The 14,809-nt window shown below is 48.8% G+C and overlaps 1 protein-coding gene across 1 annotated transcript in view; it reads left to right on the top strand.

Moving 5' to 3' along the window:
• Positions 1 to 14,168, top strand: part of adgra2 (adhesion G protein-coupled receptor A2) — a 49,382-nt gene extending 35,214 nt beyond the window's left edge. Inside the window, exons 3-19 of the mRNA XM_083645013.1 lie at positions 3,461 to 3,532; positions 5,062 to 5,133; positions 5,310 to 5,381; positions 6,069 to 6,232; positions 6,654 to 6,867; positions 7,030 to 7,197; positions 7,287 to 7,485; positions 7,574 to 7,723; positions 7,820 to 7,981; positions 8,230 to 8,430; positions 8,549 to 8,738; positions 9,685 to 9,893; positions 9,995 to 10,122; positions 10,331 to 10,454; positions 10,553 to 10,701; positions 11,897 to 11,986; positions 12,144 to 14,168. Coding sequence (XP_083501139.1) covers positions 3,461 to 3,532; positions 5,062 to 5,133; positions 5,310 to 5,381; positions 6,069 to 6,232; positions 6,654 to 6,867; positions 7,030 to 7,197; positions 7,287 to 7,485; positions 7,574 to 7,723; positions 7,820 to 7,981; positions 8,230 to 8,430; positions 8,549 to 8,738; positions 9,685 to 9,893; positions 9,995 to 10,122; positions 10,331 to 10,454; positions 10,553 to 10,701; positions 11,897 to 11,986; positions 12,144 to 13,584 — 3,805 coding nt within the window. The 3' untranslated portion in view covers positions 13,585 to 14,168. The remainder of the gene's footprint in view (positions 1 to 3,460; positions 3,533 to 5,061; positions 5,134 to 5,309; positions 5,382 to 6,068; positions 6,233 to 6,653; positions 6,868 to 7,029; positions 7,198 to 7,286; positions 7,486 to 7,573; positions 7,724 to 7,819; positions 7,982 to 8,229; positions 8,431 to 8,548; positions 8,739 to 9,684; positions 9,894 to 9,994; positions 10,123 to 10,330; positions 10,455 to 10,552; positions 10,702 to 11,896; positions 11,987 to 12,143) is intronic.
• Positions 14,169 to 14,809: the final 641 nt, after the last annotated feature.

Here is a 14,809-nt window from a genome sequence, read left to right as displayed (position 1 = left end):
AACTCGACAGTGCTGCTTAATCCAGGACCTTACTTCCTGGAACTCTTGAGAGTAAAAAACTGGTCCATTGGAGTGAATGGAGATGTCGGAAATCTTCTATTATATGGCTCTGGGCGGGGCTACATAAGGTGAATAGAACAGACTAGGGCTGGAGTTAGAGACTGGAGCTAAGAGCTGCAGCTGAGATGTACTCTTGATTATGTTGGTGAAGAGGAGCAGGAGCTAAGACTCAGGTTGGAGCTAGGGCTAGTGCTTGGCTAGGAGCTAAGACTCAGGTTAGAGCTAGGGCTAGTGGTGGGCTAGGAGCTAAGACTCAGGTTAGAGCTAGGGCTAGTGGTGGGCTAGGAGCTAAGACTCAGGTTAGAGCTAGGGCTAGTGGTGGGCTAGGAGCTAAGACTCAGGTTAGAGCTAGGGCTAGTGGTGGTGGGCTAGGAGCTAAGACTCAGGTTGGAGCTAGGGCTAGTGGTGGGCTAGGAGCTAAGACTCAGGTTGGAGCTAGGGCTAGTGGTGGTGGGCTAGGAGCTAAGACTCAGGTTAGAGCTAGGGCTAGTGGTGGTGGGCTAGGAGCTAAGACTCAGGTTAGAGCTAGGGCTAGTGGTGGGCTAGGCGCTAAGACTCAGGTTGGAGCTAGTGATGGTGGGCTAGGAGCTAAGACTCAGGTTGGAGCTAGGGCTAGTGATGGTAGGCTAGGAGCTAAGACTCAGGTTGGAGCTAGGGCTAGTGGTGGTGGGCTAGGAGCTAAGACTCAGGTTAGAGCTAGGGCTAGTGGTGGTGGGCTAGGTGCTAAGACTCAGGTTGGAGCTAGGGCTAGTGGTGAGCTATAGGAGCTAAGACTCAGGTTAGAGCTATGGCTAGTGGTGGGCTAGGAGCTAAGACTCAGGTTAGAGCTAGGGCTAGTGGTGGGCTAGGAGCTAAGACTCAGGTTTGGGCTAGGGCTCGTGGTGGGCTAGGGCTAGTGATGGGCTAGGGGCTAAAGACTCAGGTTGGAGCTAGGGCTAGTGGTGGGCTAGGGGCTAAGACTCAGGTTGGAGCTAGGGCGAGGAGCTAAGACTCAGGTTGGAGCTAGAGCTAGTGGTGGGCTAGGAGCTAAAACTTAAGTTGGAGCTATAGGGCTGGTGCTTGGCTAGCGCTCCAAGTTGTGTTGACTCTGGTGAGCTCCTCCACATTCCCCAGCTCGGTGATAAGAGAGTGTATCAGAAGTGGTGGACTGTTGATACTCGTCAGGCCAAAGCACACACAGCGCTGTACCTCACAAGCAGTGTATGAAAGGCTAGACTGTAGGAAATGCAGATGTGTGGGAGTGTCATGTATGCCTACTTGACTTGGGACTGTCGGCTATTTGAAGACGGGTGTTAATACGCTGGGTATCAGGTTCACCTTCAGAGCGTCCACGTTTGACTACGGCATGTGGCCTTGAATGTGTGATTCATTGTCATAGTATCTCTTTGACTGTGTGTGTGTGTGTGTGTGTGTGTAGGTGTGTGTGTGTGTGTGTGTGTGTGTGTGTGTGTGTGTGTGTGTGTGTGTGTGTGTGTGTAGGTGTAGGTGTGTGTGTGTGTGTGTGTGTGTGTGTGTGTGTGTGTGTGTGTGTGTGTTATAATCGTGTCTATTGCCATTATATCTGCACAATAATGAGACTTTTGCCAATACTCCAATGCATTCCAATTGCATGTTTGTGTGCATACAGTATAAACAAAGTCTATGTTGCACAGTATGTGTGTGTGTGTGTGTGTGTGTGTGTGTGTGTGTGTGTGTGTGTGTGTGTGTGTGTGTGTGTGTGTGCGCGCGTGTGCGTGTGTGTGTGTGTGCGCGCGTGTGCGTGTGTGAGAGAGAGAGAGCGAGCGAGAGAGAGAGAGACAGTCATCAGAGAAAGGAAATTGTGGGCAGTGCCCCCGCCTTTCATCGCTGCACTAATGAGCCCCGGGACACACAGACTGGAAACAGCCGCATTGTTCTCCCCCGCCTCCCCTTGTCCTGGTCAACAAATCCCATACAGCCAGTGACACACAGAAACAGAGTGGCACACGCACACGCACACACAAACACACACACACACACAGACACACACACACACACGCCCACATACATTGAGATCAGCTCACTCGGCCACACACACACTCAGACCGAGAGTTCTCTTGCTCTCTGTCAAAACACACACAAACAAAGAGACACACACGCACACTTTTTTTGGGGGGGCGGTTAGCTTGTAGGTCAGGTTAAGCGTTCACTTCTTTAAAAAGCTGCGAAGTTGTTGCAAAGTGTTTTGTCAGACAAGCTGGCATGTTCTGAAAGGACGGAGCTGTATGTGCAGTCCAAAGCCGCCTGCTCTGAGACCAACGCAACAGACCTCAGCCTGTTGGTCCAAGGCCAGATAGCTGATGCTCCATCATTATAAGCCGTCTCCCATCTATAATTCACATTTGACTGATGGCCCTGAGAGCGTGGCTAAAACAGGTCCTGACCAGCAACAAAACCCTGATCTTGACTGTATTCCAGCCACACACCGCACACACACACACGGTCTAATCTTTTTTACTGGAAACCATTTTCTAAAATGATTCTGCCCCGATTTGATCAAAATAGCTCATCTCTTGGAGAGCGGACAAGGCTATGGGTACGAGATGTTTGGAGGCAGTATGGTTGAGAAGACAGATCATTTTGGTGGAAAAAAGGACCAGAAAGTCCCCCCGAGGTCCTGCCTACCGCAGTGGCATGCTGGGTAGGAGTGGAATGGAGAAAACTGCAGCCTCTGTAAACCATGGTGCTGGTGTCTGTGAGCTCCTGTAAGGAAATCCTCCTCTGTGACCGCTCCTATGGGAGCGGGCATTTTTCATGCTGTAGGAACACGGATCAAATTCCAGCCCACACCGTCCTGTCCTGCCGATAACCATTTGTCTCCTGACCTTGTTTAACCCCCTCTATTCCCACCTGGCCAATAAAAAAGCCTCTTGGATTGGGAGAGGTGAACTCTCATGCAGGTTAGCTGATGGAGAGGGGCATCTGGCTGAATGATTTAACACATGGGTGTGGGCACGGCAAGGGGAGAGGGCGGGGTGAAGCGCGGCGGATAGTATGAAATTAGATCTTCAAAGGCAGTTAAAGAAATTAATATTTATGGTTTGGCAATAGCCAGGATAACTTTATCGTGGGAAGAGTCCTTTTCAAACAAGCACCAAAAGGGTAGAACCCCTTGCTAGCGGTCTTAGATTCCAGCAATATTTTCTTTGGTCAAGTATTTGCATCTTGCTAGCCTCAAGCCCAGGTGGCTGATGGGATACGATTTCCTGTCGGTATGCAGAAAACATCCTGCTGTGTCCCACTGGTGGGGCAGTCGTGTATCCACTCCCCATCATTTTCACCTCACAACGCCTTCTGTTGAAGTCTCAGCGCCGCGGGGACATGTGCCTCCATCATCCCTGCATGCTTTCTCTCACTGACCTCATGTTTTCTGTCTCCACAGGGACCTTAAGCACAACCTCATCAGCACCATCATGCCCGGAGCCTTCCAAGGCCTGTCTGAGCTTCGCAAACTGTAAGTAGACATTGACATGATTCACATTCCATTCGGGCGCAGAGTGGCAATTGGCAAACAACATATTAACACAGATCATAAACGCAGGCACACAATTGTATAATTCAATTGTTTGGCACGAGTCAGATGAGTGGGTGTGTGTGTGTGTGTGTGTGTGTGTGTGTGTGCAGTGTTTTTTTTAATGCTGCCACATTCTTTGGCGAAACAGTAGTTGTTGAAAGAGACAGGCCACACACACATGCCCTCGCGTCTATCTTAAGCGCGTACTGTTCTGGCAACCCATGGCAGATGTCATGCGTTTCCATTGAGCTCCTGGTGTTAGTGTGACCATAAAGGCATAACGTGTTTGTGCTGGTCTCTGTTGATCTTTGCGGGGGCCTGGGATGTCATCTCTGGTGCCCTGCTCCACCACCGTGGAAACCTCAGGGCCACGCCGAGGCTCCTCTCGCGTCATTGGATGTGACAGGGCAGCAGTTTGCGACCGCTCGCTGTGTTTTTGGACGGCGAAGGGCTGGGCGCAGCGTGGTCGGCGCTGGTCCTCTGCGCCGCGCCGCGTGACTAACCCCCCCCCCCCCCCCCTACTTGTGTTTTCCCTGCAAGGTCTGGGGCTTCTCCAAACAAACAGGGGGAGATAAACACATGCTCTGGACAGCTCTCTGCTGGGTAGTGTCAGAGGGGCCGCAGAGCAAATCCCTCTCTGGCTGCGGCTATGCATCACACTCAGACCTGGACGGCAGGACGGGGGCCTTGCTTTTACCCCACTGGTGATAAGCTTTTACTGGGGTCCCGTGGACTGCTGATAAGGGATAGTGGCAGGAGACCACAGGCTTGTTTAACTTAGGCCTTGTAGAATCATTGTAATGTTCCAGGTCCTACAAATATGGTATAAGAGGCAGGGCCAACCCTCTATCCAGGGTATCCACGGGGTCTTGAACAGTATTTAAATGTGATGAATCAATTTAGGGAAAATTAAGGCCCTTACAACGTATTAAAAAGTCTAAATCGCCATTTGATGAGGTATGAAATTTTGTAGCTATTGTGCGGATTGTGTTAAATTGGTACAGTATATGATATCGTCTCATATCGATCGCAGACCCCTGAATTGAATCGATATCGTATCGTGGCAGATTTTGTGATATCTAGCAATATCGTATCGTTGCCAAATAATCTATATAATTAATATATTGTGATGAAACTTGTGATTTACATATCACTGATGTGATGAAAGTGGCGTTGAGGTCTTACAATATATTGAAGAGGTCTTAAAAGGTATTGAATTTACTGTAACTTCAGGATTCCTGTGTATAGCCTGTTATCATCAATTATGTTGCCATTATAAATAAGTTCCAGTGCAGATTTCCTGTGCAGTTTTAGCAGTATGTTGGCTATGCTGTATTTCTGTCTGTTCTGAAATCACTAAAACAACATAACTGTCAAGATATCACGATATGTGACTGAGTGATTGAGACGAGTCCTCTCGGTGTAAAAATAATAACCACCACCTTCCTTTGTCTTTTCACATCTTCCAGCGACCTGTCCAACAACCGCATCGGCTGCTTGACCCCCGACATGCTTCAGGGTCTTACCAATCTCACTAAACTGTAAGAGATACATATAGATACATATATATAGATACATATATAGATAGATACATATATAGATAGATAGATATATATAGATAGATAGATAAACGGACTCTATAAAAAGCACTATCCTGTCTGTGCTGTGGGAAAACCCTCCAATTAATTTGTTGATATCTCATTTGCATATTTGCTAGGAACCTCTCTGGCAACATCATATCTACCTTGGATCCAGGAGTGTTCCAGGAGCTTCCGGCCCTCAAGCTAGTGTGAGTATCAGACACTGACCGCACTAACAAGTTTTCTCTCACAGCATCCCATGTCTGAACAAAAGAAATAGATGCCGGAGAAAAATGTCATATATTATTGTGGAAAGGGCTAACAGTAAATGATCTCTCTTTGCAAACTATGCCAATAACCTCAAACATTAACCTCTAGATACAGTCCAGAACCTATTGGGACAACCCAGATTTTGGAGATATTCACAATCTTGAAGGGTTTGATTTGTATATGATTAAACAAGCTTCTGGGATCTTAGCCCACCATAACTCAAGAGACAAGTCTGTTTTACTGTATGGACATTAGAAGTGTAACTGAACCTTTGTTTGTAATTTGCTTGTCTCTTACATAACTGTCAGTCCTGGTGCAAAGAGGTCAGAGTGAAAAAATATCTTCAGTTCCATAAATCTCTATGTAAACAAAGTCAGTGTTGGGGCGGCTGTAATTCAACCTTAGGCGCCGCATAACAAACATGGATTGGGCCTTTAACTAATGGACATTTTTTGTCCTGCATGATATGTTGATCCTATAATGGACAACTAGAGAATACACTGTATATATGAGCTAGGTAGTAATGTGTGCTATCTAATAGCTTCCATAATGCTCCCATCAGAGTGAAAGTACACATCCAACCCCTGTTATCTTCCATGATAAATGACCATCCTTTCTCTCGCCAGGAACTTCAACTCGGACTTCCTGTCATGTGACTGTGGGCTGCGCTGGGTGCCGGGCTTCTTTCGCACCAGTTCGGCCCGACTCGGGGATGAAACGCTCTGCGCCTATCCCAGGAGCCTGCGGGGAAAGCCCCTGCGTGGACTAAGGGAGAGCCAGCTGAGCTGTGGTGAGAGAGCTGGCTAGAGACTCGGTGCATACGAATGAGGCGGTTCACCACTTTGTTTCAGAAAACTTGGGCCTCGTCACTGACGACAACAGTACACTCACAGCAGCGTTCTTCTCAAGATGTTCCCAGTGCTTCTATAGGAATTACTCGACCAAAAAGGGGTTGCGAGCGATCTCCTCCCGCAGCTCAGTAGGGACGCATTTCCCAAAGTATCAGTGAGCTGTGTTGACAACTAATCCTGCGGTTTTGCCTTTATGAATTGGTGCTGTCTGCATCCAATATACTCTGAAAACAGCCGACTCATATAATGGCTTCCGTGGAAACATTTAGCTGAGGTTGAGTAATGAGAGAGCAGCAGAAATCAGCAGCCCGCGTGATCTGCGTCGCTCACATCTGCCCTCTTTGCCTCCATGTTGCTCAGATGGCCCTCTGGAGCTGCACACCCTGTCCCTGCTGCCCTCCCAGCGCCAGGTGGTGTTCAAAGGCGACCGGCTGCCCTTCCACTGCACCGCTGCCTTGGTGGACAAAAACACCACCTTGCACTGGCGCCACAACGGTCAGCTGGTGACCTCTGACCCGGAGATGGGCGTCCAACTGGAGAACAGTGTGGTGCACGACTGCACCTTCATCACCAGGTACAGGGACACACACCTGCTGTTGTCCTGTCACCAAGCGCTAATTATATTGTTGTTAAGTCAACATTCAAATGTTTAGAACCGTATTCTCATGTGGAAAGTGTTTAATGGTTGAACAGTGGTGATTCTGTGTAAATAATGCCTTATTTCCTCTCTATGCAGTGAGCTCATCCTATTCAATGTACATGTGGAGGCCAGTGGAGAGTGGGAGTGTGTGGTGGTGACTACTGGGCGGGGCAACACATCTCGCAGTGTTGAAATAGTGGTGCTGGAGAACAGCGCCTCCTTCTGTCCAGAAGACAAAGTTGTCAACAACCGCGGGGAGTTCAGGTCAGTTACAGTTATTACACGCAGCACCACAAAGACACAGCATTTGCTGCGACGGCTTTTTAATTGCCCTGCGGTGTGAATCGCCACAGGTGGCCGAGGACCCTGGCAGGCATCATCTCGCACCAGTACTGCCTGCAGCTGCGTTACCCTTCCCTGTCTATGGAGGGGGGTATGGAGCAGAAGAAAGCCTCACGTTACTGTGACCGTTCTGGGAAATGGCAGGAAGGTGACTACTCAGACTGTCACTACACCAACGGCATCACTCGTGTCCTGCACACCTTCATCCTGGTCAGTGCTGCTGTCAAGGCAAGGTTTACCGCACGGCTTCTGTTCAGTTCTCATTTAGTATCCTGATCCTTTTGCTCCTGTATTTCAGAGGCCTATCAATGCATCCAACGCTGTGACTGTGGCACACCAGGTGCGCACGTATACGCTGGAGGCAGCAGGCTTCACTGACTCAGTGGATGTGCTGTATGTGGCCCAAATGATGGAGAAGTTCATGGAATATGTGAAGCAGCTGCGAGAGGTGAGAAAGATGTAATTGCATTATTAAAAATGCTATATGCTTGATATGTTTTTTTGTTTTTTTTTACTATAAGATCCCTATGTTTGTTTGCACCAGTTGTCAGAGGTGCTGGTAGAGATGGGCAGTAACCTGATGCAGGTGGATGACCAGATCCTGGCCCACGCCCAAAGGGAGAAGCGAGCCTGCAGCTCCATCGTCTACTCTTTGGAGACTCTGGCCTGGCCTCAGCTACACAGCCATGCCCAAGACCTCTCGTTGGTAGGGACCAAATCCCCAAATCTCATAAGATTTTTTAAATATAACAAGTCAAGATTGTGTGCAGTCCTACAGCATGGAGATGATGTATAGTTCATTCCAAATACAATACGAGGATTGTGAGTTGTGTGGAAAATTGCAGCTAAGGATTCATTCGATGTTAAGATTTCACAATAACGATGCCACACGGCACTGTAATAACACCCTTAAACCCATTATTTCTGACTTGAATCAAATTGATATGTACACAGGTGTCCAGGAACATTGTGATGGAGGCCCATCTGATTCGACCCGCACACTTCACGGGCATAACCTGCACTGCGTATCAGCGTCGTGAGGTGTTGACGGGCAGTCTGGGAATGGAGATGGCAGAGTCCGCTCATGAACAGCAGCTGCGTTTCCGCTGCAGCACTGGCTCTCATAACACCTCCCTAAACAACTTTCCTCAAAAGGTGAGACCACCCATCCCTAAACCCCTGACTTACATGAATCTGCAGTCCGAGTTGCGTTAAATATTAAAAAATTTAATATTGAATCAGCACATCTTTTGTTTTCTCTCTCTCTCTCCAGAATTCGGTAGCGCTGGCCTCTGTGACTCTCCCAGCCACTCTGTTTCCTCCTGATGCTCCTGCAGATTGTAAGCTGCAGTTTGTAGCCTTCCGAACGGGTCGCTTCTTCCCCCTGTCTGGGAACTCAAGCATTGCTGGGGAGCACTCTCGCCGACGTAGCATCAACACTCCTGTCATCTTTGTAGGCCTGGGTGAGGACACTTCAGTATTCAGTATTTAAGTGAATGTGTTTGCTCCGCATTTAAAGGAATGAATCCACCATAAAAATAGTTTTAACAATGTTAAAACACGACTGTTCTTTGCCCGTTTTGTTGGTGTTGCTGGTTGGTGTTTGGCAAGTGCATTTTTCTTATCCCCGTGGATAACTTGCCCCGAAGTTGAACAATCATACAATCCATAGTAGATGTGGCCTCTATAGACCAGAATGCAATGTAGGCCCAGCTTGGATCTTTGTAGATCTGCCGTCAGTAGTGTGTGAAATACAACGCCCTGTTTTAGTCATTTGATCATCCGTGCATGGCAAACCACAGCATTGCTTTCTCCACTGTCACTTTTAATCAAATGAAACAGCTCACTACGCTGTTGCTACTGCTACCCCCCCCCCCCCCCCCCCCCCCCTTACGCATCTCTCTCTCACACACTGGAATAGAAGTAGACGAAGAAATCTGAGGAAAGGTTAAATGACCAAAACAGTAAATTACATTACAACACGTCACCACTAAATAACTCCTGAAATACATTGAGCATCACAAATTGATAACATCTAACAGTGTAGAAGTATCTGTGGGGGATTTTTCCTTGAAATGAACAACACGTAATTTACCCAGGAACGTCTTGCCTCACAGAAAGAAGGTCCTGGGTCCGATTCCTGCCTGGGACGCTGTGGGCGCTGAGGGTGTGTCCTCATCCCCATGTCCTCAGTGCCTACTGCCCAGGTGGGCTCGTCAAAAGGGCCTTTCTGTGTGGAGTTTGCATGTTCTCCCCGTGCTCCCCTGGGGTTTCCTCCAGATAGGAATCCCCACAAAAAACACACACAAAAAAACATGTAATTTACTCTTACGTCAGTCTCCGACCCCTGGAATGATCAGTACAGTTTAACAGGATTTGTATTGGTAACTCCTCTCCTCTCTGTCACAGATGGCTGCAGCATGTGGAATCACTCGGAGGCCATCTGGGTGTCGCTGCGCCACTTGTCCCCTGGTGCTGACCCTGTGGCCGCCCAGTGGAGCCCGAAGACACTGGAGAGGCAGGGCGGCTGGAGCCAAGATGGCTGCCAGCTGGTCCACACTGACAGCAGCATCTCCACACTGCGCTGCTCTGTGCTGAGCAACTATGCTGTGCTGCAGGTGGGACAGTCACGGTTTCTACTCTGGCATTCACACTGGATCATCATAGCATGGGGGGTTTCTCACTTCATTTTATTTCAATCATGTGCTTTTTTTGATAGGAGGTGCCTGACTTCCCAAACTCTACACCTGTCTCAGTGAGGGTGCTCCACCCTGTGGTGTATGCCTGCACTGCAATGCTCCTCCTGTGCCTCTTCACCATCATCATCACACACATACTCCACCACAGGTGCTTTGTGTGTGTGTGTGTGTGTGTGTGTGTGTGTGTGTGTGTGTGTGTGTGTGTGTGTGTGTGTGTGTGTGTGTGTGTGTGTGTGTGTGTGTGTGTGTGTGTGTGTGCGCGTGCGCGTGCGCGTGCGTGCATATGCATAAACATGTCAGAATGACTCTGTATTTTTTTTTTAATCTTCTCCATCTCTCTTTCTCTATGTCTGCAGTTCCATTCACATATCAAGAAAAAGCTGGCACACATTACTGAATACCTGCTTCCACATCGCCATGACAACAGCCATATACGCGGGAGGCATCAGCTTGACCAGCTACCCAGTGGTGTGCCAGGCAGTAAGGCGTTCTTTCACTTGCTCGCGTCATTTTCGATGGGTTGCAGCGCTGCTCCGCGGTCTCGGTATCTCGATCTGACTGTGTGTCATTTGTGGCAGGTGGGCATCGCTCTGCACTACTCCTCACTGTCGACTCTACTGTGGATCGGAGTCAGTGCCAGGGTCATCTACAAAGAGGCAGTGTGGAGGACGCCACGGCAGCCGGAGGGGGAGTCTCCCGTCCCACCTGCTCAGCGACCCATGCTCAGGTCAGTGATGTCATCGGAGCGAGACGCAACACACCTTCACCCACTTCCCACCAGGGGGCTGTCATCTGCTGTCAATACGGTTTATGTTTTGTACAGAGGAGGGAGTTCTTGTGCACGACCACCCAAACTCTACCCCATCAAAGACCGCCATTGTGCCCAACAACCAAAGTCCCTCTGTTTTTAGGAAACCTTGGAGGGAAATAAGAGGAGAATAGTGCTGTAAGGCACAAAGAAGCTACAAGTCCAGATGCACGCTATGAACTGGAGGCGGGGGAGGGGTGGAATGTATGAGGCCAACATAACAGAGGCTGAGGGACTTGTCGTAAATCTAAGCGGGGTGATACAGGGGGTGCACTGTCTCTCTTAAGTCTCCCCTCTGTTTCGGCTCCCCCTTTTCTTCTCCGCCTGCCCCTGTGCTCCTGGAGCTGTGATCATACACTGTACGGCTGACCTCCCCCCCCCCCAGCCAGCCCTCTGTCGCCCACTCGGCCACATGGCCTCCATTGACACCGGGCCCTGCTGTAAATCGCAGACTCCTGGAGTCTCCTGGACCTTGTAACAAACACTCCATCAGCTCAGAGAGTGAAGGAACAGACAGCTCTGTTCAGATTATAGACAGCCACACAGACATAAAAACACAAAAAGGAAAATGACACCGACACACAAACTTTAAAAATGGCAGCCAAAGGTCCTTGGGCCCCCTGTGCATGGCATAAACAGGAAGTGAAATAGAGTGCCGCAGGAATGAGCCCTAAAAAGCGTAAATGTGTTAGGATGGGCTCCCTCCTCTCAACGTTTTTTCAATGGGTTTTTGGTTAGATGCCTGAAATAAGGTCTGTGGTTAACAAAGGTTTGTGATACTTGTGAGGTTTTGTTCAGCAAGATCATCTTCACAAATCAACACCACTTTTGTGATTTTTGAAGCGCTTTCCCATGATTGCATTTAAAATTCAAAAATCATACAACTGCTGCTAATTTGTGAAGATTATCTTGCTGGACAAAACCTCTAGGCCTATCATAAAATGTTGTTAACCACAGGCCTTATTTCAGGCATCCAACCAAAAACCCATTGACTTTGGGATGAGGGAACCCAGGGCGATGCTAACTTCCATGTTGGCCTACAAAATTATGTCATCCCTATTGCCCAACATTGTAGCTAAGATTTTGTACCTGATGTTTTCCTCTGTTTCTCTAGGTTCTACTTGATAGCTGGTGGAGTTCCTCTTATCATTTGCGGGATCACTGCAGCTGTCAATGTCAATAACTATGGCGACAACAGTCCTTAGTGAGTGCTTCTCTTTTTACCCTTGAGCAATTTGACCCCTGACATTATATTGTTTTGTTTGGTGCTGAACCGCATAATTCTGTGTGATATGTTGAGTACACACAGAGATGTCCTTGTTTTGCACTGACCCTCCTGACTTCTTTCCTGGCTCTCGCAGCTGCTGGCTGGTGTGGCGCCCCAGTCTGGGGGCTTTCTTTGTCCCTGCTGGCCTGGTGGTGTTGGTGACCTGGATCTACTTCCTGTGCACTGTGTTTCGCCTCAAGCACCGTGTGGCCAAAGAATGTGCAGGAGCCTCCCTGTCCCCTCCGGTGCCCGAGAGCCAGCCTGCTCTGGCAGGAAGTACAAGTCTCCTGTCCACAGACTCAGTGGTGGCACCTATAAACCCTGTCGTGGCTCCAGTAGAGGACCAGTACTCCCTGAAGACACAGTTCTTGGTGCTGGTGGCCACCCACTTCCTGTTTGTGGTGGTGTGGTGTTGTGGAGCCATGGCCATGTGGCTGACAGGGCACACCAGTTTGTTGTTCAGCTGTCTGTATGGTATGGCTGCCACAGTTCTGGGGGTGTTCCTGGTGGTGCACCACTGCTTCCGGCGTCTGGATGTGCAGGCCTCATGGCTGGCATGCTTCCCAGGCTATCGCCGCTCCCAGCCCATGTCCACTTACACACACACCTGCGCCGCCGGGAGTGGAGCGCAGACCTCTGAGCAGGGCTCCCAGATCTTCATCAGCTGCCATCCGCCCGCTGACTCTCATCATAACTCCTCATCAGCCAGGTCATCGTCCACGCCCAGCGGGATCAGCAGCGTGGGCCCGGGGCCCTGCAAGCTCACCAACCTCCTGCAGGTGGCACAAGATAACCCCAACAACACCTCGCGGGCCCCCGTAGGCACCAACACCAGCACCAGTACTGACAACACTACAAAGCCGACAAACAACCTTCTGCCCACCATAAACTCTGTAGCCCCGGTGCATCCCCAGAGAAGGAAGGTGAGTAGCAGAACTAAACAAGGCAGTAGCCAGTATCACCATCGGGGCGAGGGCAGAGGTCACTATCGTCTCAAAGCTCTAAGGACTGCTGCAGGGGGGGGCAGCCTGGGAGCATTGGGACCCACGGGTTTAGAGCACCTCAACTCGTCACACGCAGCTCACAAACAGGCCACTAGTGAGAACGGGAACGGCAGCATCCACCACAGCCTCTCGGAGAGCCAGGCCAGCCCGCTGACCAACGGCAACGGCAGGCGGGTTGGAGAGTCGGTGGCCACCAGCCCCTCGGAGGGAAGCGACGGGGGGAGCAGCGGGAGCCGCAAGCCCTTTCCCCTGCTTCCTTCCGTGGCCAGCAGAGTGGCCACACACGGCGCCCAGAGACGCTGCGCCAGCAGGGACAACTTGAAACTGGCGGCGGCTGCGGAGCGAGACGTTAAGCGCTGCTCGTACCCCTTGAACAGTGTCACCACCACTGTGCCGGGCGCCGCCGCCGCGGCTAACGGCACGCTCAAGAACTCGGTGCTCGAGCTTGAGCAAGACACAAGTGGTACGGACCAATCCCAGAGCTCTGTGGGAATGAAAAGTGGTCTGTGGAAGAGTGAAACCACAGTGTAACCCTCACTTTGACGTGAACTTCTATGCATGACCCTAACAGACATTTGAAATATGATTGGGTTATGTTTCAATGGTCTCTTGAACATAATAATCATATAATTTAAGATATAAAATCACAAAGGCATCCAGGACCCTAAACTGGTGCTTGTGCCTCTGTAGCATAGTAAGAGTTTGCTGTGAAATGGTAAAAAATGAAATAAAAAATGAGGCAGGTCTTTTGATTGTTGTTTTTGAAACTAAGATGCTTTTGATTTCACATAAAGTTGTACAAGCTATGTCTGAAATTGGCATGTAATGTTAATTTTGGATGTCTAATGAAAGCTTTATTGTTTTAGTTGTGATTTTTCTATGCATATCAACTATAGTATGAAATGGAGTGCAAATCCATTTGCAAAGTACAGCTATATGCATTTAATCTGTGGACAACCTTTTGCTCTTATGCTTTCTTCAAGTAATTGTGTGTGCTCATGTATGCACTATGGTGTGTGTGTGTGTGTGTGTGTGTTTGTGTGTGTGTGTGAGAGAGAGAGAGAGAGAGAGAGAGTGTGTGTGTGCGTGTGTGTGTCTGTGTGCGTTTGTGCATGGGAGAGTATATACAATGAGTTTGGGTGTACAAAATGTCTGAGTGAATTAAAAAAGCAAGAAGACTTTTGAATATAACAAAGAACGCTTCTTTTTTATTTCTATGTATTCCCTGATATGGAGCTCCCCATATCAAATAAAAATTTGAAATCAGGAAAAAATAATTTAATTGGCTTTACCAGTCAATTGTAGCAGCCTTGAACCAATTTTCACTTCAAACAGGATGCTTATTCAGGTCTATGTATGAATGTGTATAGACTGCCCTCTTCTGGATGGCAGAAGCAACCCCCCCCCCCCCCCCCATCCCCCATTGGTAGGTATTGGAAGAATTAAGGAAAAGTGTCCAGTAAGCTTTCTCACTACAAGGAATTAGAGGTATAATTGAGGAAAACAAATCTCCAAAAGCATTCTGAGAGGAAAAAAAGCCAGGATGTTATGCTTTACTTCTACTTTCAAACACATTTCGGGGACATGACCAAAAATGAATACATTTGATCAGAATATCATCCTCAGGTTCCAGCGTGTTTATTTGCCATATGGTTTACAGGGTAAACAGTGCAATGCTTGCTGGGTCCTCTCAGTATGAAAGGAATAAGAACATATAATTGACAAAGCTAAATAAAGACTAAAAAATTAGGAATCC

Source organism: Poromitra crassiceps, assembly GCF_964638095.1.
Source record: "Poromitra crassiceps genome assembly, chromosome: 10".
Lineage (NCBI taxonomy): Eukaryota > Metazoa > Chordata > Actinopteri > Beryciformes > Melamphaidae > Poromitra > Poromitra crassiceps.
The sequence above is the reverse complement of the archived record's forward strand: the minus strand, read 5'-3'. Positions and strand labels throughout refer to the sequence as shown.